Source organism: Narcine bancroftii, chromosome 1, assembly GCF_036971445.1.
Source record: "Narcine bancroftii isolate sNarBan1 chromosome 1, sNarBan1.hap1, whole genome shotgun sequence".
NCBI classification, from domain to species: domain Eukaryota; kingdom Metazoa; phylum Chordata; class Chondrichthyes; order Torpediniformes; family Narcinidae; genus Narcine; species Narcine bancroftii.
The window spans coordinates 163,399,956-163,424,284 of record NC_091469.1 but is presented as its reverse complement, the minus strand read 5'-3'; the positions used below and the strand labels follow the sequence as shown (position 1 = coordinate 163,424,284).

The window sequence follows — 24,329 nt, the reverse complement described above, 5'->3', positions numbered from 1 at the left end:
GTGTTGTATTTTGGAAGGACAAACTAAGAAAGGATGCACACAGTGAATAGTAGTGCAATGCTATCAATTAGACCCAACAGACCAGGTTGAGATTAACAGGCTTTAATCATTATAAATTTACAGTCCTTTTTTTTATGCTGTTGGCCCGATTCCAAAGCCATACTAAGGGAGGAGATTATTTGTTTCTCTTATTCCAAGTGAAACATTAGGCGGCCAGTCCTCTCCTCTTGCATGAACCACAAGGGCTTTGACCAGGATGAACTAAGTACTCACAACCCATCTTCCAAATGGGGTTTTCCACAAGCTTGTCAGCTTGTCCTGTTCCAGTCCCAGCTGCTGCTGCTGACTGTAAAACTGTAGAACTGATCTCTCTCTCTCTCTCTCTCTCTCTCTCTCTCTGAGAGAAAGCCTGTTTAACTCTCTCTGCTTGCAAAACCACATGACCCTCTTAGAACAGCAAGCTCCCCTCCAGACAATCTGCGGCTCTGACAAGTTCTTTCATCTGTTGCCTTTTTGTAAACAACAATCTATTAGTGAAGTCTCTTGGGCACTCTCCAAAGCTTTTGCAAAGGCTCTGGGGCCGACATGTCTAGCATGAGCAGAGCTCCAGTATTTTAAATAAGATCTCTTTTAAAGTGTTTGTATGTGACCTACACTAAAAAACTTGCCTCAATTTATCTCCCAAAAACATATCTATATACAATACAAACACAACATAATCTGTCACAGACAATAACATTGCTTTTCCATACCTGACACAGCTGAGAATCCTCTGCATGCTTGGTGATGCAGGTCAGTCCAAATTGTTTCAGCTCCCACATCGCTGCAACAGTGTGACCTAAAACGTCTTCCAGAATGAAACAACAGTCAAGAGCAAGCCTACTGAAAAATATTGTCACATAAAATATTTTCTAAGTTTCTATGCCCTGCCATAGATATTGCTATCGAAGTTAGGAACTTAAACATCCTGCCTGCTCATCCGGAGACCCTCCATTTGTACCGAGGTACAGTGCAAAAGTTCATTTTGAGAGCAATCTATCTTGGCCGACGCATTCACAGTGCAGCAGGTACAAACTCAGTACTGAGGGCAGAGTTACAGAGGGATCAGGCAGAACACCAGAACGGCAACATTATTTTATGTGCACAGTGCGTTCAGCATCCTAATGACAGCAAGAAACAAATCGTCTCTGAATCTGGTGGCGTGTGAGCTCAAGATCTTTTTTTTTTTAATCCCCACTGATAAGAGGAGGGAGAAGGAGAGAGTAAATGAGGTGGGATATGTCTTTTAATATGTAGGCTGCAACCCTAACCCTAAAAATGTCACCTTAAAATCAGGGTTGTCCTGTAGAATGGGTCTAAATTCAGAGTCTCAAGTAAAACACAAAAGTTGGCAGATGGCCAGGTGGATAGAGAGGGAAGGGAGTGAAGAGCTGAGGGAACGAAGACGGTGGAAGGGAAGGGAGGAAGAACAGAGAGTAGGTTTAGCAGAAACCAGAGAAGTCGATGTGGATGCAAAAAGGTGCCGCTACAAGCCCAGAGGACCCCAAAACCCAATAGCAATAGATATTCACCAAGACAAATGGTTACTTCAACAAACATTACTTTTAATTATCTTTAAACAGAAAAACAAAATCAAACTTTAACTTAACTAGCCTAACTTAACCCCCTTCTAATTCTAAGAGCATGTGTATGTAATGTATGTGTTAGGTTCAGAAAAGTTCTTTGGTTCACAATCCAATCTCACTTCTCACTCCTCCAAGTTCACTGGTTGCAGGCAATTCTTATATTGTGCACTGAATTTAACATTTATAAAGTTCACCAGGCTTTGGTTCTTGAAAGGTAAATGGTTACCACTCAGGAAGGTTCTTGTCGGTTTTCAGAGAGAGATTTGTTGTACAGTGGATGCCCACAACTGATTCCTTTTTAATCACTCACTCTAGTGTCTTGCTGATGAAACTTGCCCCTTCAGGGTTCTCCAGATGATAACCTCTTTCTTTCAGGTTTCTCTTATTCCAAGTGAAACATTAGACAGCCAATCCTTTCCTCTTGCATGAGCCACAAGGGCTTTGACCAGGCTGAACAAAACACTTACAAAACTGTCTTCCAAATGGGGTTTCCACAAGTTTTCCAGCTTGTCCTGTTCCAGTCCCATCTACTGTTATTCTCTGTTACACTGTAGAACTATCTCTCTCTCTCTCTCTCTGAAAGAAAGCTTGTTTGACTCTCTATGCTTACAAAACCACATGACTACCTTAGAGCAACTCCAGACAATCTGCAGCTCCAACAAGCTCTTTCATCTGTTGCCTTTTGTAAAAAAAATCCATTAGTGAAGTCTCTTAGGCACTCTCCAAAGTTCTTGCAGAAGCTGTGGAGCCGATACGTCTAGCATGAGCAGAGCTCCAGTATTTTAAATAAGATCTGTTTTAAAGTGTTTGTATGTGACCTATACTAAAAAAACCTGCCCCAATTTATCTCCCAAAAACATATCTATATACTCTGTCACAGGTACCAACATTTTTACCACACCTGAAACACCTATCAGAAATTCTGGTTTACTTTTATGTCCCTTTTGAGGTGTGAGATATAATTGGTGGATAAAATTGTAATGAATCAGTCTATATCTACAAATAGATGTGACCAGCATTGTGGATTGATTCCAATGCTCAAATCCAATCCCCATCTCTCCCTCGATCTATGCCGTCCAGATTTTGGGCTTTGCTCTTGGATCAGAGCATATATATGTTAGAGATAAATTTGGTGCATTCTGCTTTCAAATTAGAATTTCCATGTCTGAGTACATTAATGGTCCCCACTTTTCCCTCAAAAAGGACCACAATTGGATATAGCAGAAGAATGTTTTGTTGGGTAAATTCTATTTATTTTTAAGTCTCTCAAAAGACATAAAATGCTTCTGTTGATCATAACAATTTTCAATAATATCATGTGGCCTGAAACCATGTTGGTGCCAGGTGGCCAAGATGGGCATTAAACTGTTTTGACATAGAGGTTTCTTTGAGAATAATCCCTCTTTTTATCCCACAAATTTTTGAATTTTATCCCAAATATAAATGACACTGTTTCAATAATTTGCAGGAGTGCTGTGGTAGATTTTTAGATTCCGGACCTCATCAAAACGGCGACCTGGCCTTGGTGGCCACCATTTTGTATTTGGCCCTGCACACAGCAGAGAATGATCACTCAGGAAAGAATCAGGTTTCTCAAGACTTGAGAATGGATAGATGGGGGTGGGTGAGGAGGTGCTGAGAAAGGGGCGGGTGGGTTGCCGGAGTGCTTCTGTAACGGTCCTGGAGTGGCCCGGTGAAATGCCGGAGCAGCCCTCCAGTGAGCTCCTGCAACACTGCACCCCCTGGTTATTAGTGTTCCTTTTAATGAATTTAAAGCTCCATGTATAAATAAGTTGTTCTGCCATCTCCTCTTCAACCATGTGAAAGCCAATTAGAGCCCAGGAAGGAATCGCCTCATCAAAAAAGCACCAACAAAACAAATTTGTGTCGCTAAATAATATTTTTAAAATCCAATAATTTTAACCCTCCCAAATCCCAGGTCAATTTATCTATGGAAAATATCGAGAATATCTACGGGGAACGCTGCCGTCGGAGAGCAGCACCAATCATCAAGGATCCTCACCACCCAGCACAGACTCTGTTCCCGCTGCTGCCATCAGGAAAGAGGTATCTGGGCCACAAGACTCGCACCCACCAGGTTCAGGAACAGCTGCTCCTCCTCCCCCATCAGACTCCTCAACGACAAACTCAATCAGGGACTCATTTAAGGGCTCCGACGTGTGCACTTCATTGATTTTCTTTTTGTTCTCTCTGTATTGCACAGTCAATTTGCTTATATTCCTTTGTTTACTTCAAATTTTAAAATGTTTACATTTTTAAATAATTTAAATTTTTAGATTTAAATTTTAGATGTACAGCGCCATTTTGGCCTGCAAGCCCATGCCGCCCAATTACATCCAATTGCCCTACAACTCCGGGTAGGTTTTTGGACAGTGGAAGGAAACTGGAGCCCCCGCCCGGGGAAAATCTACACAGACACGGGGAGAGTGTACCAACTCCTTACAGACAGTGTGGGATTCAAACCCCGGTCCCAATCACTGGCGCTGTAAGTGTTGCACTAGCTGCTACGGTAACTCGGCTGCCCTCATTGTATGTTGTGTACAGTGTCCTTTTGCACTACCAATAAGTGGGAATTCTGCCTGACCTGCAGGAGAAAGAATCTCAGGGTTGTGTGTGATGTCCCATGTGTACTGACAATACATATGAATCTGCCATGAGTGTACAGGAGCGGCAGGGAGCTGTGTCCGCAGCCTGGTGGGACACCGGTGCTTAGGTGATCGGGGAAGGATCATCACTGACCTCACTGATAGCTGTCAGCAGGACCAACAATTGTGCATCCAGTTGCCGAGAGCGCACTGAGACCCAGGGCTCAGAATTTGGAGGCACGTTTATTTGTATTGGTGCATCTTGACCCATAACCTCAGTCTTGGGGCCTTTTGATTACTCACAGATAATTGTACCCTGCCCTTGAGTGACAGAGTTGTGGAATGATGCAGCACAAAAGCAGATCCCTCATCTCCCCTCACCATCCACTCCATCAGACAGACTGGGAGATCACTTTGTTGACCACCTCAGCTCTGCCTGCCGCAATAGTATGGATCTCCCAGTGGCCACCCATTTCAATTTTCAACACGAGTCCCAACGTAGACAAGACGAAAGAGATGATCGAGGACTCCAGGAGGACCAGGAATGACCACCCTCCCCTACACATCAACAACTCTGTCATAGAGAGAGTGGAGGGCACCAAGATCCTTGGAGTTCACTTAATGAGTGACCGATCGTGGATGACTTTGCGGAATCACAAGTTGTTTTGTTTTGAAGACCTGTTTGGGGCCCTGACCATCAGGCACATCTTCCCTCCCTGCTTTCCGCCCAGACCATTCCCTCTGGGATTCCTTTGTCGGCTCATCCCTTCACACCCTTGGTACCTACCCCTGTGAGGGCAAGAAATGTGATACTTGTATCCACCCCTCCCCCCTCGCACCATTTTGGAGCCCCAAACAGTTTGTGTCGGTTCCCGTCAGTACTTGAGATTTTATTTGGACCAATTCTGGGGAGTGGGGGGAGAGGGTGGTAAATTTTCACCCAGTTCATGCGTTGGACCTGCATTGGGAACTCAGATGAGCAAGTGGTCAGGGCCAAAAATGGGAGGGGCTGTCGATTATTACACAGGATCAACTATTACATGACAATATCTCCTTCTCTGTCTTGGCATATTGTGGAAACTCAATGTGTACTGTTGTACTGGTGTCACCTACATACCAAGTTGGCTGCAGCAAGGAAGGATTTCAGTGTATCTATACATTGTAATTATGTACTCTACACAGTATGACAAGGGTTTGTATTTAAATGCAGCAGCGTAAGACATAACGTGGATGACCTTGTAGTAGCAGGATACCAGGTGGAGTCGATGGTGAAGAAGGTGAATGCAATGTTGATGTCATATCTAGAGGGTTAGGATACAAGAGCAGTGATGGGATGTTGAGGCTTTATAAGGCCCTGGCGAGGCCTCCCTTGGAGTACGGGACAGTTTTGGGCTCCTTATTGAAGAAAGGATGTTGGAGAGGGTTCAGAGAAGATTCACAAGAACGATTCTTAGAATAAAGGGATTAGCAGATGAGGAGCATTTGACGTCTCTTGGACTGGACTCATTGGAGGGGACCTCAGAAAAGTATTTTGATGGTTGACAGGCCTGGACAGAATCGATATGGAAAAGTTGGTTGCCACAGTAGGGGAGTCTAGGACAAAAGGGCACAACACCAGGATTGAAGGGCGCCTGTTTATAAACAGAGGGTGGTGATCCTCTGGAATTTGCTACCATGGGCGGCTGTGGAGGCCAGGCCGTTGGGTATATTTAAAGCAGGTATTGATTGGTATCTGAAGAGTCAGGAGATCAAGGCTCATGGGGAGTGGGGCTGCATGAGAGAATGGATCAGCTCATGATGGAATGGCGGAGCGGACTTGACGGGCTGAACTGCCCATTTCTACCCTTATAGTCTTCTGGTATTTTTGTCTAATAAACTCTCATTACTTGTTAGATTCCATGAGCCATTTCTCTGCCCATGCCTGCTGCTCTTGACCACTGGTTTTCAAACAACTTCTTTCAGTCAGAGTTTATTTGTCATTTTTAAAACTGTAAAACAGCCATTAAAACTAAAACCACCTGAAGTCATCCTTTACTAATCCCAGAGTACCTATGACATAAGGATGACTTCGGTGGCATGAAAGTGGAAAGAAAAAGTTTGAAAACCACTGGTCTAGACTGTCCACAATTCCACCAATCTTAATGCTCATCTTGCATGCCACCAACCCTAGACACAGTGTAAACTTGGACATGACATGTTCCTTACCATTTGAGTGGCTGCAAAGCCCTGAGATAGCTCCCTGCTTCTTCAAAGCAACGGTAATTGTCCCCTTTCCATTCCAGAAGACTGTCAGTTCCTTGCTAACTTCGATAAACAGCTCCTCCTGCGTGCCATAGATATACATTCCACTGTAGGAAATTGGGAAGGATTGCCTGTGGATTGAATCATACATGAATGAGTAACCACACAGTTTACTTTCCCAGTTCGGTCCCCTTCAGTCACATGGTTCTGTGAGCTATGAATACACCACAGTATAGTGGTACACCATAGTGATTGGTGCTGGTTCGAATCCCACTCTGTCTGTAAGGAGTTTTTACGTTCTCCACGTGTCTCCGGTTTCCTCCCACCCTTCAAAACGTACTGGAGGTGCAGGTTAAAGGGGTGTACATTGGGCAGCATGGGCTTGTGGGCTAAAATGGCCTGTTACCCTGCTGCATGTTAAACACTGAAATTAAACATTAATAAATATTCTCTTAAGCCTGTTGTAAAGCAAAAAGGCATCATGAGGCATTGCCTGGCGCCCCTTGCAGTACGAGGGAAAGAAAAACAAAGAAATGCTGAGTGTCCATGGATTCGCCTCCAGCAGCCGCACAGACTCCTGTTCGATCCATCAGCCACCCGAGTTCAAGGTCCAAACCTCCCGCACGATCAGGAAGCCTCCAGCACCCGAGGCCCCTTCGGGAGCCCTTCTTGACCTCAGAACCCTCCTGAATCCTGCATCTGAAACCCTCTCTGTTCTGTTGCCTTGTGTCGCCGACAGTTTGCCTCCTGTGGGGGTCCCACAGAGCCCCTCACTTGTCCATCACTGCAGACACCATCCTTGGGATCCTCCCTTCTGCTTCTTCTCCATGGGGAGGTCGGGAGGAGAGCGGTGGGGTGAGAGTGGTTGGGCGGTAACTCTGTTTCTGATGCCCCGCACTGGTCAACTGCTCCCCCGGAGTCTGCCACACCACCTGGCCATTGCTGAACACAGGCTCCACTATCCCCACTGTCACAGAATTTTAAATAAAGCACTGTTGGCTCCTTTAACAGGCCACTTAAAGTCTGACAGCAGTTGGACTGGACAGTAGGACCCTTCGAGGAGCATTGAGTCTCTGCTCCCCACTCTCCCAGGGTCCACACCGGTGGCAGCGCTGCCATTAACAGCAGTTCCGAACACACAGCTGAAACTACAGATGTAAGGTGGCATCATTTTGCCGCATGTCACCGCTTCTTACCCGTGCTGCTGAATGAACACCTCCATGTTCACTAGTTCTAGTGATGGCAGACTGCCATTACTTATGATGACCTTACGAGTACAGCGACCTTTCAGACAGTCCTCTTGTTGGTCCAGCTGGAATCCAAAGCAAAATTGGCAATGAATCAAATCAATTAAGTCAAGGTTTTCTGCACTCAACTGCAATGTTGAGGCTCTGGTGAAATCTCACTTCGTCACTGTGTACCGGTTTGGGCGTCTTATTTTAGAAAGGACGTGCTGGCATTGGAGAGGGTTCAGAAAAGATTTACTTGAATGATACCAGGAATGAAAGGGTTAGCATATGACGAATGATTGTCGGCTCTTGAACTGGACTTGTTGGAGTACAGGCGGACCATGCAGGGGGGGTCTCACAGAGACATTTTGAATGCTAAAAGGCCTGGATAATGTAACAAAGTTGTTTCCCACGGTAGGGGAGTCTAGGACAAAAGGCCATCATTTCAGGAAAAAAAAGGGTTTCAATTTAAAACAGGAATGCGGAGACATTTCTTTAGAGGGTTGTGACTCTGTGGAACTTGTTGCCACGGGCGGCTGTGGAAGCGAGGTCGCTGGGTGTATTTAAGAGGGAAATTGTCAGGTATTTCATTAGTCAGGGCACCAAGGGTTACAGGGAGAAGGCTGAACAGTGGGGCTGAGAGATAAGGATCAGCTCATGATGAAATGTCGGAGCAGACCCGATGGGCCGATTGACCTACATCCATTCCTATATCCAGCAGCCTTGTGAACAATGATTAAGTAACTCTCCAAATCTCTGATGAGACCACACTTAATTGAGGATTGTGTTCAGCTCTGGTCACCTCATTAGGAAGGATGTGGAAGCTATGGAGAAGGTGCAGAGGAGATTCATCAGGATGTTCCTGGATTGGAGAACATGTCTTAAGAGGCAAGGCTAGCAGAGCTGGGACTTTTCTCTTTGGAGCGAAGAAGGATGAGAGGAGACTTGATAAAGGTCGACCAGATTCTGAGAGGCATAGTTAGGGTGGACGGCCAGCGCCTGTTTCCCAGGGCGAGATCAGCAAACACCAGAGGATGAGTGTACAAAGTGAAGGGAGGGAAGTTTAGGGGAGACGTCAGGGGTAAGTTTTTTACACAGAGAGTTGTTGGGGGTCTGGAATGCCTTGCCAGGGATGGTAGTGGAGGCTGGAACATTGGGAGCATTGAAGAGACTCTTAGATAGGCACATGGATGGAAGGAAAATAGAGGGTAACAGGGTTGGGAGAGTTTAGTATTTTCAAAGAACTCCATGGGTCAGCACAAGATCGAGGGCCAAAGGGCCTGTACTGTGCTGTATGTTCTCTATCCCGCAGGCCTCTCTATCCTTCCATACTGTTAAGTATCACATCATTTTGGAGTGACATGGTTGGTGTACCAGTTAGCCCAACACTGTTGCAACGCCAACGATTGGAACCAGGATTCGAATCCCACGTTGTCTGTAAGGAGTTTGTACGTTCTCCCTGTGCCGGTGTGGGTTTGCCCTGGGGAGGCTCTGGTTTCCTCCCACCGTTCGAAATGACCCTGGGGTTGTAGGTTAATTGGGTGGAGATTGGACAGCAGGGGCTTGTGGGCCGAAATGGCGTGTGTGCCTAAAAATTAAATTTAAATGTAATTTAAAATTTAACCATGTACTCTGCTTTGCGGGTTGACCTTCCAAAATGCATCACCTTACACCTTTCCTGATTCTATTCCTATTCCAGTATTGTATTTCAGTCAGTAAGTCAGTTCATTGTCATTTTTAAAACTGTAAAACAGCCATAAAAATCGAGATCGCATTTCTCCAGGACAAGATGTAACTTAATAAATAAAACTATACATAAGACCAAGCAGAGGAGCAGGCGAAATGGCACCGTCACATGGGGCTGCAGCGAGCAACTGCTGCGCAGCTGTCACAATCCATGGCCGCCAACTTGTCCCAGCCTCCCGGTTAGAATTAACAGCATAACATTACATTGAACTTTAAAACAAATTTGCCTACTTCACCACCCACTCATCCAGCAAGTGGCCTTGGCTGTAGTGGCCAAACTCTGCCCCTCTCGAAAGGTTCCCCTCCCTTTATGGGAGGAAATTTGAGTCAGGTCAGAGTTCTGCTGATGTCACAAGTGGTCACTCCCTATGGGATTCTTTCCAACTCCTTCACAGTAGGGTAAAACCATGCTTCTACTTACCACAATGCTGAAGGCAGAAGGTTTGTTTAGTTCAGTGAGTAGCATGTACATGCAGTGTCCACGAAACTCAAACTGGTTACCATTGAATGTGGAGATGTATGTATTCCCAAGGCCAGTTACGAAACAGTGAACGATGTTGTCACCTGTGGAAGTTATTCAGAGGCATTTTCACTGCGACTGGAACCTGTCACGTATCGGAATTAAAAACTTGAGAGACCGCACACTTCTGCATCCCCCCACTCTGCCCGTCACCTCCCACCATCCCTCACACACCAACGTAACGAGCACAGCTATCATCTACACAGAACCCTTGCTCCCAAGTTCAAGTTCATACATTTAACTTTAGACGTACAGCATGGTAATAAGCCCTTTTGGCCCACGAGTCCGTGCCACCCGATTTACACCCAATTAACCCACAACCCCGGGGGAAACTGGAAAATCCCACACATAAACGGGGAAAATGTGCAAACTCCTTACAGGAAAACGCAGGACTTGAACCCCGGACCCAATCCCTGGTGCTGTAACAGAGTTGTGCTAACCGCTTTGTCAACTATGCTGCCTTCATTCAATCTTTGGCTTGGCTTTGCGGACGAAGATTAATGGAGGGGTAATGTCCATGTCAGCTGCAGGCTCGATTGTGGCTGACAAATCCGATGCGGGACAGGCAGACCAACAAATCAGCACTCTCTGGACCTTGGTGTAAAACACGCAGACACACAACCAGACACACACAAACGATACACATGCAGGACAAGTATCCACTGATAAATATAAATACTGTAAATATTGTTAATAAATAGAGGTGGCTCGGAGGGTTAATATTAGTCGTTCAGCAGCCTCACTACCTATGGCTGTTTCTCAGCCTGGTGGTCTGGATCTGATACTCCCATATCTCCTTCCCGACAGGAGTAGCTGAAAGATGCTGTGTCTGGGGTGGAAGGGGACCTCAATGATTTTGCAACCCCTCCAAGCAATGATCCTGATAGATCACATCCGTGCATGGGGTTGGGGGGGGGGCAGGGGTGGAGGAAGACCCCAGTGGACTGGGTGCTTGTCAGTGGAACTAGGCAACAAAAATAAAATGGGTTGGCACAAACTAGAAGGGCCAAAGAGGCCTATTTCTGTGCTTTAATGTTCTATGGTTCTAAGGGTGTAAACAAGAACTGGAAGCAGTTTATGCTGTCACATCACCAGAGAGTCAACAGATATACATCTGAACAGTAACTCATCGGAGACGGATCATCTGGGATTTACTAACTATCCAAAAAATAAACATGTCAATTTTTTATCCACACAGCCAAAGTTCCATGGATTTTATACCTCATGACTTTCTGATCCAGTCCCTCATGGGGGACCTTGCCAAATGCCATATAGACCACATCTACTACAATTTCTTTTGTTACCTTAAAAAACTCAATTAGGCTCCTGAGGCTTAACCTTCCCTTCACAAACCCATGCTGACTATCCCTGAGAAGACTGTACTTCAGAGAGTGGTAGCTGTGTGGAATGATCTTCCGGGAGAAATAGTGGCGGCGGAGTCAATTGTATTATTTAAGAAAAGGTTGGACAGGTCTATGGATGAGAAGAAGATGGAGGGTTATGGGCATTGTGCAGGGAGGTGGGGCTAGAAAGGGGTGTTTGGTTCGGTGCGGACTAGAAGGGCCTAATGGCCTGTTTCCGTGCTGTAATTGTTATGTTATTATGTTATGTTAAATGCTCATAAATCCTTAAAGATCTTCTCCAATAGCTTCACCATGACTCACCGGTCTTCTGAACTCAAGGGACTGCAGTCCACTAGCTAATCCCTTCATTCCAGGAATCATTATTGCGAATCTTTTCTGAACCCTCTCCAACACCAACACATCCTTTCTTAAATAATGAGCCCAAACTTGTTCCCGTATCCAAGTTAGGCCTTACCAAAGCCTTATAAAACCTCAACATCCCATCTCTGCTCTTGTATCCTATCCCTCTAGATATGACGCCAACATTGCATTCGCCTTCTCCACCACCGACTCATCCTGGGGGTCATCTTTTAGGGGTACCTGCACGAGGATCCCAAGTCCCAGAGACGTGATTTTTCAAACAAATATTTCAAACTTTGCAGTGGTCAAGCTGTGAGTGGGCAGCATGGTTGGACATAGTGGTTAGTGTGACGCTGTTGCAGCGCCAGCGATTGGGACCAGGTTTTTAATCCCATGCTGTCTGTAAGGAGTTTGTACATTCACCCCGCACCTGCGTGGGCTTTCCCCGGGGGCTCCAGTCTCCTCCCAGCATTCAAAATGTACCGGAGGTGAGGTGTAATTGGGTGTAAATTGGGCGGCACGAGCTCGTGGGCCAAAATGGCCCATTACTGTGCTCTATGTCTAAATTTAAATTAAAAAAAAATCAGAGTCCAGGAGGATTGGTCAAATGCCAAATAGATGGCAGATGAAATCTATTTCAGAGAAGTGTGATATGATTTATTTGGCAACATGTGTTCTGCAAGCATCTTCCAAACGTGCATTCCACTAACAAGGGCGAAGGGCCCAGGCCCGAAACATTGGTTTCCCCTTTACGGATACTGTAGGACCTTCTGAATTTCTCCCATGCGTTTGGGTGTTGCACAAGTTCAACAGCTGATGTCTGTTTAAGGTGAAGGGAGGAAAGCTTTGGGGGAGATGTCAGAGGTAAAAACGCAGAGAGTGATGGGTGCCTGCAATGCATTGCAGAAGACTCTTAGGTGGCCACAAGGATGGAAGAAGAATGGAGGATTATGGGTGTGAGGAGGGGAAGGGTTAGATCATTGTGGAGTTGGTTTACATGGGGCAGCACACCATTGTGGACTAAGGGGCTGTAATGTTCGATATTCTATATTCCATATAAGGAAGGTTCAGGAGAACCTTTCCAAAGGGAAACCCCCTGGCACTTGGCCCCCTCTTCGATCTCCAATGTCACCCACCCTCATTCCATCCACACAAGCCCAGGAGATACAATACCTGCCTCTCCTTTTCTCCCTTCTCTACCCACCAGCCAGCGACCCAAACATTGTGTCCAGATGACACAGAAAATAACCTCCGGTGCTAATTTAGGGTGATACACCTCGTATTCCAAAAGTGACCAATTGGTTTTAAAACATACAACACGGTAACAGGCTCTTTCGGACCACGAGCCTGTGGCGCCCAATTGGCAGGAGATTGGAGAGAGAAAAGTATCTCAAGCTTGCATCCCCATCAGAATTCTTCAAAGAATGAGATGCAGGCTCTTGGTCTGCCCAGACATTACGACATCTGACATCATATTAACATTACAAACCACTTTTCTTTAAAGGGATGGGCACAAAATTAACAAAAGAATCAAAATGACAAGGCTTTCCATCACCAGTTCAGCTACACTCACAGTATGTTTTGAAGCTCCTTATAGGCAGTGCCGGATTCGCTGTAACAGTGTGCCGCTAACGGCTATGTTAATTGCTCCACCTGAGCCTCATGATGCCAAACCAAATCACTTTGATTTCATTTCACATTTGCAGCCCGACATTTTTTTGGCAGTGCCAATAGTGGGGGAATTTAATTGGACAGGGTAGAGGGAGCTTTACTACAAATGGTCAAAAGCAAACGCATCAAAGCCTTAATCGTGACACACTTCTTCAGGATGATACCCCGCCTCAATGAAAGAGGATTTGTTTACCTTCAATTCTCTTAAATTCTTTACCAGTTGAGTTTGATTTCCTTCTTCGATCCAAATTTTCCATTTTATCCTGTGAACACAAGTCAAGTTATTGCCATCTGATTGTACATGTACAACCCAACGAAGAAACGTTGCAGACACCCAACCAGACATAATGCACATCCTGACAGACAACACACATGCAGGATAAGTATTTCATCTGTACAAATAAATATATATTGTTTCATGAATATGAGAATCTTGGAGGGTTCATGCGAGCAGTTCCTTTGGTCGTTCAGCATTTTCACTGCCTGTGGGAAGAAGCTGTTCCTCAGCCTGGTGGCGCTGGCTCTGATCCTCCTGGATCTCTTCCCAAATGGGAGCAGCTGAAAGATGCTGTTTGCGGGGTAGAAAGGTTCCTCGATGATTCTGCGTGCCCTCTTCAGACAATGTTCCTGGAAGATCACATCGATAGGGGGTGGGGAGGGAGACTCCAGTGATCCTCTCTGCTGCTTTTATGGTCCTGTGGATTGACCTCCAATCCATTTCTCTGCAGCAACTATACTGCACTGAGATGCAGAGGTTATGATTGAACAGAGCTGTAGAACCATAGAACATTACAGCTCAGAAACAGGACCTTCAGCCTTTCTAGCTTGTGTCCAACTATTTTTCTGCCTAGTCCCACTGGCCTGCGCCTACTCCTACTGGCCTGCACTCAGTCCATAGCCCTCCTTACCTCCCCCATCCATGTGCCTGTCCAAATTCCTCTTAAATGTTAAAATTGAGCCTGCATTCCCCACTTCAATTAAAAGCTTTTTTCACTCTCCCACCACTCTCTGTGAAGAAGATCCCCCCTCCCTCAAAAACGACATGGATAGGAGAGGTTTGCATGCAGGTCGATGGGACTAGTGGAATGATATTTTGACATGGACTAGAAGGGTTGAATGGACTGTTTTATGTGCTGTGATGTTCTATAGTTCTATATGGACAGAATGCAACGTTGAGCGGAAAAGTGGCAGATGGAGTTCAATTCGGATAAGTGTGAGGTGATGCATTTTGGAAGGATGAGTACAGGGTTAATGGTCGGTTACTTAAGAGTGTGGATGAACAGGGAGACCTTGGGGTCCAAATGCATACATCCCTCAAGATCACTGCACAGGTTGATAGGATAGTAAAGGAGGCCTATGGGATCCTAGGATTTATTAATAGGGGGGATTGAGTTCAGGAGTAGAAAGGCCTTGTTGCAACTCTATAAATCTCTGGTGAGACCACACTTATAGAATTGTGTTCAGTTCTGGTCACCTCATTACAGGAAGGATGTGGAAGCTATGGAGAGGGTGCAGAGAAGATTCACCAGGATGTTACCTGGATTGGAAAATAAGTCTGATGAGGCTGGGACTTTTCAGAGCTGGGACTTTTCTCTTTGGAACGTAGAAGGATGAGAGGAGACTTAATAGAGGTCTACAACAGTGATTCTCAACCTTTTTCTTTCCACTCACATCCCACTTTAAGTATTCCCTCTGCCGTCGGTGCTCTGTGATTAGTCAGGGATTGCTTAAGGTGGGATGTGGGTGGAAAGAAAAAGTTTGAAAACCACTGTTTTAATTGTACCTGATAACTTGTTATGTGCACGGTTTCAGAACTCCAAAGGAAATGGGCCAATGACAATTTTTCTCAAGCAAAATATTTCAGTAACAATTGGGTCTAGAGCAGTGATTCTCAACCTTCCCTTCCCATCCACATCCCACCTTAATCCCATACTGATCACAGAGCACCGATGGAATAGGGAATACTTAAAGTGGGATGTGAGTCCAGAGCTAATGTTGAACTGATGGGAAGACGGGAGTTGTGTCTGCTACAGACATGAATTCTCCTTGCGTTGCCCTTGAAGAAATGTCCATCCACACGAGCTGTGGTCATAACACTCCTGGTCCTTTTGTCGGCAAGACTCAAACTGGATGGCCTCCACGAAGCTTCCAAGACCCTGGCACTGGTCTCTCCAAGTGATCTTCACTGTTAGTCACCATCAAAATGAATCACGTTGCTTCCCAAAAGAACCTCCTGGCCAGAAAAGGCCCAGTCGTTCACAGAGCTGGCTTTGCTCTGAATTCCACAGAATGGCTGGGCCACAAGAGCTGCTTCAAAAAGCTGCTTCCTCTCCAGTATCAGAATGGTTCTCCCTTTTGCAAAATCACAGTGTCTTTGCAAACATATCAAATCTGGAACCGATTGTGACAAACCTCCCCTCAGTTCTTCCAATGCATCGAATTGTGGCTGGGCTGTAACAAGTTATGCTGGTGCTTCTGTGAAATGTTAACTGTGACCATTCAGTCCCTCATGTCTATACTATCCCTTACAGTGATAATCCCATTTTACTAAAACAGGTGCTCGTAATACTAGGACATGCCTGGCATAGACTTTATTCACCAGGTACCATCCTTTCAGATTGTCCATTGCTTTAGTGAATGTCTTGTAGTCTCTGGCCATCAGATGAATGTGGTGCCTGACCCGTGAGAACAGTAAGTGCAGCTTGTCCGCGTCAGTTTGTACGATCGCGGTGGAGGCCTGCAAATACACATTGAAGCAGTGCAGCCAGAGTTCGAACTTGTCAGATGCTTACGGTGATCGCGAGTCGAAATCCAGCCTCTCTTGTTTCAGCAACTGGTCCATTCCAAAAAAAATTATGGCAATAAAATCAATAACTCCAAAGACCAGAATTTACCTGACTACCATACCAGACGGCACATCCCACGTTGCTGACCCGAGACCTGAGCTTGTTCTGGGGAGGGGTAATGGCATTGCTGCTTTTATCGAGGAAATCAAGGGGGAGGAGCCACAGGTAAAATTAGCAAGAGGCGGGCCAGCCATACATATACAAACAGTATTACCAGTGGTTCTACCACAGTCTCAGAATTCAGGCAGTGCTGGCTGTGGGAGAAATCCAGTCCCATATAACCATATAACCACACAGCACAGAACAGGCCAGTTCGGCCCTACTAGTCCATGCCGTAGCAAATCCCCACCCTCCTAGTCCCACTGACCAGCACCCGGTCCATACCCCTCCAGTCCTCTCCTCTCCATGTAACGATCCAGTCTTTCCTTAAATGTAACCAATGATCCCGCCTCGACCACGTCTGCCGGAAGCTCATTCCACATCCCCACCACCCTCTGCGTAAAGAAATTTCCCCTCATGTTCCCCCTATAATTTTCCCCCTTCAATCTTAAACCATGTCCTCTAGTTTGAATCTCCCCCTTTCTTAATTGAAAAAGCCTATCCACATTTACTCCGTCTGTCCCTTTTAAAATCTTAAACACCTCTATCAAGTCCCCTCTCAATCTTCTACGCTCCAGAGAAAAAAGCCCCAGTCTGCACAACCTTTCCCTGTAACTCAGACCCTGAAATCCTGTCAACATTCTCGTGAACCTTCTCTGTACTCTCTCTATTTTGTTTATATCTTTCCTATAATTTGGTGACCAAAACTGTACACAGTACTCCAAATTTGGCCTCACCAATGCCTTGTACAATTTCATCATAACCTCCCTACTCTTGAATTCAAAAAGGTGTTAATTGGATAAGATAAGGAATGAGGTAAGAATATGTAATGCTTGTGTAAAAGGAGATGTAATGGAGAGACGTAGGGAACGGCGATGGTGGGGGGTGGGGGGTTAACAAAAGCTGGAGAAATCGATATTGCTGCCATCCGGTTGGAGGGTGCCCAGGCAGAAGTTGAGGTGTTGTTCCTCCAATTTATGGGGGGGGGGGGGGTGGTGGGGGTGTCTCAGTCTGACAGTGCATGAGACCATGGACAGACATGTCAACAAGGGAATGGGACAAGTGGCCGCTGGGATATCCAGAGCTGATAACTTGCTGAAATCTGCTTAGACACTGACTACAGCTTTGACTTCATTAACCTTCTTAGTCACATCTTCAAAAAACTCAAACAGGTTTGTGATTTCTGGAGAAGTTGGGGCCGAGAACACCCTGAGAATTGAGTGTGGAAGCAAGTAGAATATTATCCTTCCTTTGGGAACTATTTTAAATGTAAGAAAACCACTCAAATAATTTCTCTGAGTGTAACTTGACAAAAGTTGACGACTAAGCAGAGATGGAGGTTGGATGAAAGTAGTTGGTTAGGAGAATGATGGGGTGAAGGAACCTCCAGCTTCTCCTGGAGATACCAGAGAGAGAGTGGTAGCTGGAATTTGCAGCCACACTCAGTTCGCTGGAGGAACTCAGTGGGTCGCGCAGCATCAGTGGGAGAAAAGGAATCGCCCATGTTTCACGTCGGAACCCTTCATTTTCGTGGCACGGTCGGCGCAGCGGTTGACACTATGCCTTGATGGCACCAGTGATCGAGACCAGGGTTTGAATTCCACGCTGTCTGCAAGGAGTTTGTACGTTCTCCCTGGGTCTGTCTGGGTTTTCCCCAGGGGCTTCAGTTTCCTCCCACCATTCAAAACGTATCGGCGGTGTAGATTAATTGGGTGGTATGGAATCGGGGGAAGAAATGGCCTGTCACCGTGCTGTACGTCTAAATTTAAATCATTTAAAAAAAATCAATAGGGGGATTGAGTTCAAGAATTGAGGGGTCATGTTGCAACTCTACAAATGTCTGGTGAGACCACACTTGGAGAATTGTGTTCAGATCTGGTCACCTCATTGCAGGAAGGATGCAGAAGCCATGGAGAGGGGGCAGAGGAGATTCTCTGGAATGTTGCCTGGATTGGGAAACAAGCTGGGACTTTTCTCTTTGGAGCGAAGAAGGATGTGAGGAGATTTAATAGAGGTTGACAAGATTCTGAGAGGCATCGATATGGTGGACAGTCAGCACCTGTTTCCCAGGGAAGGATCAGTAAACAACAGAGGTTGTGTGTACAAAGTGAAGGGAGGGATGTTTAGGGGAGACATCAGGGGCAAGTTTTTACACAGGTAGTTGTGGGGGCCTGGAATGTCTTGCCATGAGTGGTGGTGGAGGGTGGAACACTAGGGTCATTTAAGAGACTCTTAGACAGGCACATGGATGGAAGGAAAATAGAGGGTTTCAAGGTAGGAAGGGTTTAGGTAGGAATATATAGGTCAGCACAACATCGAGGACGGAAGGGCCTGTGCAGTGTTGTGTTCTCTTTCTCCCAGTGATGCTGTTCGACCTGCTGAGTTCCTCCAGCAGTTTGTGGGTATGGGTTTCTCTCCAAGGCACACACTACCCTGAATTGGAAACATGATCATTCCTTTAAAACACTGGCCCAAAGGCTGGAGCTCTCTTTCCAACAGCTCGGAGATAACCTTTGGATGATCTGCAGTGGTACGTCACCACCTTCTCAATGGCCCTGTCCACCTTTTGTACATCTCTGAATGGAACGTTATTACAAGCATGCAGAAGCTTTTGTGATTCCGAAATGTATAGAGCGCACAAAAGGCGCGGGACTTTAGGAATCGTACTTCCCAGAGAAGGGTGCACAAGGAGAACACCAGGAGAGAAGTAATTGTCCATTGTGAAGGGAAGGAGAATTGGGAAAGCAGGCATTCTCAATGAGGGCTCACGGCCCCTCTGGGGGGCCACAAAACATTTAAGGGTGGGGCCACAAACTGAAATCATAAAATATTTTTTCATTTTTTTATGTCATCAGTCAGAGAGAAGTATGGAAGAAACCAACCAGGCTACTTCCCAGGGGAAGAGGGCCCACAAACCAGGCTTCTTCCCAGGGAAGGGGGGCCACAAACCAGGCTACTTCCTATGGAAGGGGGTCCACAAACCAACCAGGCTACTTCCCAGGGAAGGGGGCCCACAAACCAGGCTACTTCCCAGGGAAGGTGGCCCACAAACCAGGCTACTCCCCAGGGAAGGGGGCCCACAAACCAACCAGGCTTCTTCCCAGGGAAGGGGTTCCACAAACCAACCAGGCTACTTCCCAGGGAAGGGGGCCCACAAACCAACCAGGCTACTTCCCAGGGAAGGGGGCCCACAAACCAACCAGGCTTCTTCCCAGGGAAGGGGGCCCACAAATCAACCAGGCTACTTCCCAGGGAAAGGGGTCTACAAACCAGGCTACTTCCCAGGGAAGGGGGCCCACAAACCAACCAGCAGATTCCTAAGGTGGGGGAGGGAGGAAGAGCCATAAAAAAAGTGGCTGATGTAGAGCACACTGGCTGAGACCAGGGTGGGGTGGGTGGTGGGGAGATATGCCCAGGCACAGACGATTATGGGCCAATGTTGGACGATGTGATTAATGTTCATAGATACTGACGGGTCAGCAGAGAGGTGATGGGCTGAATGGCTGAGTTTTTTTTTAGGAACATTACAGTACAGGCCCTTCAGCCCTCAATGTTGTGCCAACCCATATATTCCTTAAAAAAAAAGTAAAAATTTAAAATAAAACTAAACCCTCCCTATCCTCCATGTGCCTGTCTGTTTTAGCCTCCACCACCATCCCTAGAAATGCATTCCAGGCCTCCACCACTCTCTGTGTCAAAAAAAAACACCCCTGATCTCTCCCCTAAACTTCCCTCCCTTCACTTTGTTCAGACGTCCTCTGGTGTTTGCTGATCCTGCCCTGGGAAACAGGTGCTGGCCGTCCTCCCTATTTCTGCCTCTCATAATCTTGTCGACCTCTATTAAGTCTCCTCTCATCCTTCTACTCTCCAAAGAGAAAAGTCCCAGGTCTGTTAACCTTGCCTCATAAGACATTTTCCAATCGAAGCAACATTCTGATGAATCTCCTCTGCTCCCTCTCCATAGCTTCAACGTCCTTCCTGTAATGAGGTTTTCATGCCCAATGACTTCATGGCTTTAATAGGAAATGAGAGTATAGCCTGCTTGGTTACCAAAAGAATTTTACCATCATTAAGAGCACACTGAAAATAGGACTCAGGTGAATATCTTAAACTGGTTATATTTCTGTATCGCACCAGAATAAATTCTGGATTAACACTATTTTTCATGCTCAAAAGTTCACTGTAAAGTTGGTGCAACATTGTTATAGTACCAGTGATCCTGATGCTGTCTGTGAGGAGATTGTACGTACTCCCTGTGAGCCAGTAGGGCCTATAACCATGCTGTATGTCTAAATGTAAAATATTAATTACCTCTTCTGTCTGCGCATGTAATGTGAGGTTGTTCCTAGAAAGAGAAATTATGAATTAATATAGGTGCTTCCTTACAGTGTGGAATTTGCAATCAACATCGACAAGGGAACTTCAATTGGAGAGATTTCGTATTGGCAAAGGATCGGGGTGGGGAATTGGAATGGGCAGTCACTGGGAGATCCACACTATTGTGGCAGACAGAACTGAGGTGCTCAACAAACCAATCTCCAAATCTGCGTCCAGTCTTTCCAACTAGAGGGGACTGCAGCGGGACCCCAGCAGTTTCACAAGTGAAGTGTTGCTTTCTCTTGGAAGGACTGTTTGGGGCCCCGAATGGTGGCGAGGGAGGAGGTGTGGGCACAAGTGGAGCATCTCCCATGGTCACAGGGGCAGGCACCAAGGGGTTGGCGATTGGAGCGGAGGGAGGAGTGGAATGCGGGAGTCATGGAGGGAGTGGTCCCTGCGGAAGGAGGTGTGGGGAGGAAAAGGGAAGGTGTATCTGGTGGTGGGATCCCACAGGAGGTGGCAGAAATGGCGGAGGAGGATATGTTGGATGCGGGAGGCTGGTGGGGTGGGAGGTGAGGACAAGAGGAATCCTGTCCTTGTGGCGTGAGGGAGCGGAGAGGGGGCCAGGGCAGATGTGTGGGTAATGGGGGATATGTGACTGAGGGCCGGGTTGATGGTGGTAGAGGGAAAGCTACATTTTAGAACATTTCAGATGAGATTGAATTCTGTTTAAAAAAAAAATCAGTTATGACCTTCTTGAGAGAGTGAGAAGATTACAAGTTGGTTAACTGGTTAATTTGAGGGGCGGAACACATGGGCCCTCTCTCAGTCTGGAGCACATATCTTCATAGTTCCTTCCCACGATTCTGCACTTGCTTTTACTACTGATAATATAATTGTATGTCAATGCTTTCACGTGACTCAACAAAATTCTCTTACCTGGTGTTCACATCTCTCGTCAAAACATCCGTGCCATTTTTTGGTAAGCCTTGAAAATATTAAAAATTGAAAACATATTTTAAAATTAAAATGAGTTGGGCTGGAATCAAAGCTAAACACAATCTTCTGGAGAAACTCAGCTTCAGGCTGGAGACTTTGATCGAAACCCTTTGTCAGGGAATCCAGCCTGAAAGGGTGACCATTTTTTCTCTCACTGATGCTGTTCAATCTGTTGGTTTCTCCAGAGCAGCCATGAAAACATAGAGATGCTGAAGGAACTCAGCCCCTCCACAGGTGAGAGAGATATTTAGCCGGTTTTGGGTCTGAGCCCTTCCTCAAGGTACGAGTGAAAAGCAGACAGGCTCTGGAATTAAAAGGCAAAAGAGAAAGACAGAGGGGGTAGGCAGAGGAGCACAGACTGACAGACAAAAGGTGATTATATGACAGGAGAGGAGCCAGGAAGGACACGTTTAGCACAATGCTGTTACAGCGCCAGCAATTGAGACTGGGCTTCAAATCCCATTCTTCCCCGTGTCTGTGTGGGTTTTCTCCTGGGGGCTCTGGTTTCCTCCCACAGTTTGAAACATACCAGGGGTGTAGGTTAATTGGGTGTAATTGGGCTGCACGGGCTGGGTGTACAAATTTAAAATTTATGGCTGTGGAAGGTCATAAAGCTTGAGAGCCCAAGGGAATGTTAAGGGGGGAGCAGTGGCAGGGATTCTGACAGGACTCACTTCGAGGAGGGGAAGGGAACCTCTTCAGGTTGGGCATCCCTCGAAGAGATTTCACAGAGGAGCAAATGAATGGAGTGAAACTTAACAGTCTGCAGATGCGGTGACTAGTAAAAATTCAGAAATATTTGAGGAACTCCTTCCAGCTTTTCCACTTTCATTGCAGTCAGAGCGTCTGCAGATTTTCGTGTTACACGACAAATCAGCTCACAGATTCAGCCTATCAGCAGTAAAAACAATTGGGCAAGGTGGTTGTGGGTGAAAAGCACAATCTGCTCTCTTCTTCACCCAGAATTCTTCCTTTCCTTAAACAATCTCTTGAATATACGGTCCCTTCATACAGCAGGAAGAAGAGACTACAAGCAAAGTAAAGCAATAGAAGAGTTATAAAGATTGTGGACTAGTAATCCAAGTGTTCAAGAGGCAGACAGTGGCTACCAGGGATGCTGGAGGAGCGGATCGCGTTGGGTAAAACACGGAAGCTGCAGAAGGACTTGCACAGAGTGGGTGAACGGGCAGAGAAGGGGATAATGAAATACAACGTTAGAAAGTGCACGGTCATGCAGTTTGGTAGAAGAAATAAAAGGCAGATTAGAACCGTAGAACATTACAGCACACAAACAGGCCCCTTTGGCCTTTCTAGTCTGTGCTGAACCTTTTTATTTTATCTCGTCCCACTGAGGTGCACCCAGTCCATAGCCCTGTGTACCCCTCCCATCCACGTACCTGTCCAAATTCCTCTTAAATGTTAAAATTGAGCCCACATTCACCACATCAGCTGGCAGCTTGTTCCACACTCCCACCACTCTCTGTCTGAAGAAGTTCCTCCTCATGTTCCCCCTAAACTTTTCCCCTTTCATCCTTAACCTATGTCCTCTGGTTTGTATCTCACCGACCCTCAGTGTAAAAAGCCGTCCTACATTTACTCAGTCTGTCCCCCTCATCATTTTAAATACCTCGATCAAATCTCCCCTAATTCTTCTACCCTCCAGGGAATAAAGTCCTAACCTGTTTAACCTTTCCCTGTAACTCAGTTCCTGAAGTCCGGGCAACATCCCAGTAAATCTTCTCTGCACTCTTTCTATCTTATTGATACCTTTCCTGTAGTTTGGTGACCAAAACTGCACACAATCCTTCAAATTTGGCCTCACCAATACCTTTTCCAACTTTACCATAACATCCCAACTCCTGGACTCAATCCTTTGATTTATGAACCCAAGATGCCAAAAGCTCTCTATAAACCCTGTCCACCTGCGACACCACTTTCAGGGAATTATGTATCTGTATTCCCAGATCCCTCTGTTCTACCCCACACCTCAGTGCCCGACCATTCACCGTGTACATCCTTTCTTGGTTTGTCCTTCCAAAATACAACACCTCACCCTTGTCTGCATTAAATTCCATCGGCCATTTTCCAGCCCATTTTTCCAGCGGGTCCAGATCCCTCTGCAAACTTTGAAAACCTTCTTCACTGTCCACAACATCTCCAATCTTAGTGTCATCTGCAAACTTGCTGATCCAATTTCCCACATTATCATCCAGATCATTGATATAGATGACAAACAACAATGGTCCCAGCACCGATCCCTGAGCCACATCACTGGTTACAGGCCTCCAGCCTGAGAAAAATCATCCACCTCTACTCTCTGACTTTTCCCATCCAGCCATTGCCAAATCCAGTGTCAATACCTTCAAAGAAACATTACATTTTGTATGCAGGAAAATGCCTGTGAATGTGTTCTTGGAATGAGATCACACAGTCATAGTGATTGCAGCTTCATGAGCAGCGCGTTTGGCAGCCTCCTACAATATATAGATTTTGCTTTTTATGTAGTTTGTTGGAGAGATGTACGGAAGAAACCAAAATGTGACTGCTTCACAGGGAAGGGGGCCCATCAACTTTGAGCAGAGTCCTGGGGAGGGGGGCCACAGCCAAAAGAAAAGGTTGAGAATGGCTGATCTACAGTCCTTCCACCTAACTCGACCTTGTGTCTGCATTTAGTTCGTGTCCCTCTGAACCTTTCCAACCAACATACACAAGTCCTTCAAACATCAC

The 24,329-nt window shown here is 46.1% G+C and overlaps 1 protein-coding gene across 1 annotated transcript in view; it reads right to left on the bottom strand.

Annotated features, from left to right (window-relative positions):
- Positions 1 to 24,329, bottom strand: part of LOC138735769 (otogelin-like protein) — a 190,645-nt gene that overhangs the window by 51,740 nt on the left and 114,576 nt on the right. The window contains exons 2-8 of the mRNA XM_069884151.1: positions 21,543 to 21,591; positions 20,598 to 20,631; positions 13,535 to 13,604; positions 9,869 to 10,011; positions 7,669 to 7,784; positions 6,437 to 6,603; positions 753 to 847 (exon numbers count right to left, since the gene is read on the bottom strand). Coding sequence (XP_069740252.1) covers positions 753 to 847; positions 6,437 to 6,603; positions 7,669 to 7,784; positions 9,869 to 10,011; positions 13,535 to 13,598 — 585 coding nt within the window. The 5' untranslated portion in view covers positions 13,599 to 13,604; positions 20,598 to 20,631; positions 21,543 to 21,591. The remainder of the gene's footprint in view (positions 1 to 752; positions 848 to 6,436; positions 6,604 to 7,668; positions 7,785 to 9,868; positions 10,012 to 13,534; positions 13,605 to 20,597; positions 20,632 to 21,542; positions 21,592 to 24,329) is intronic.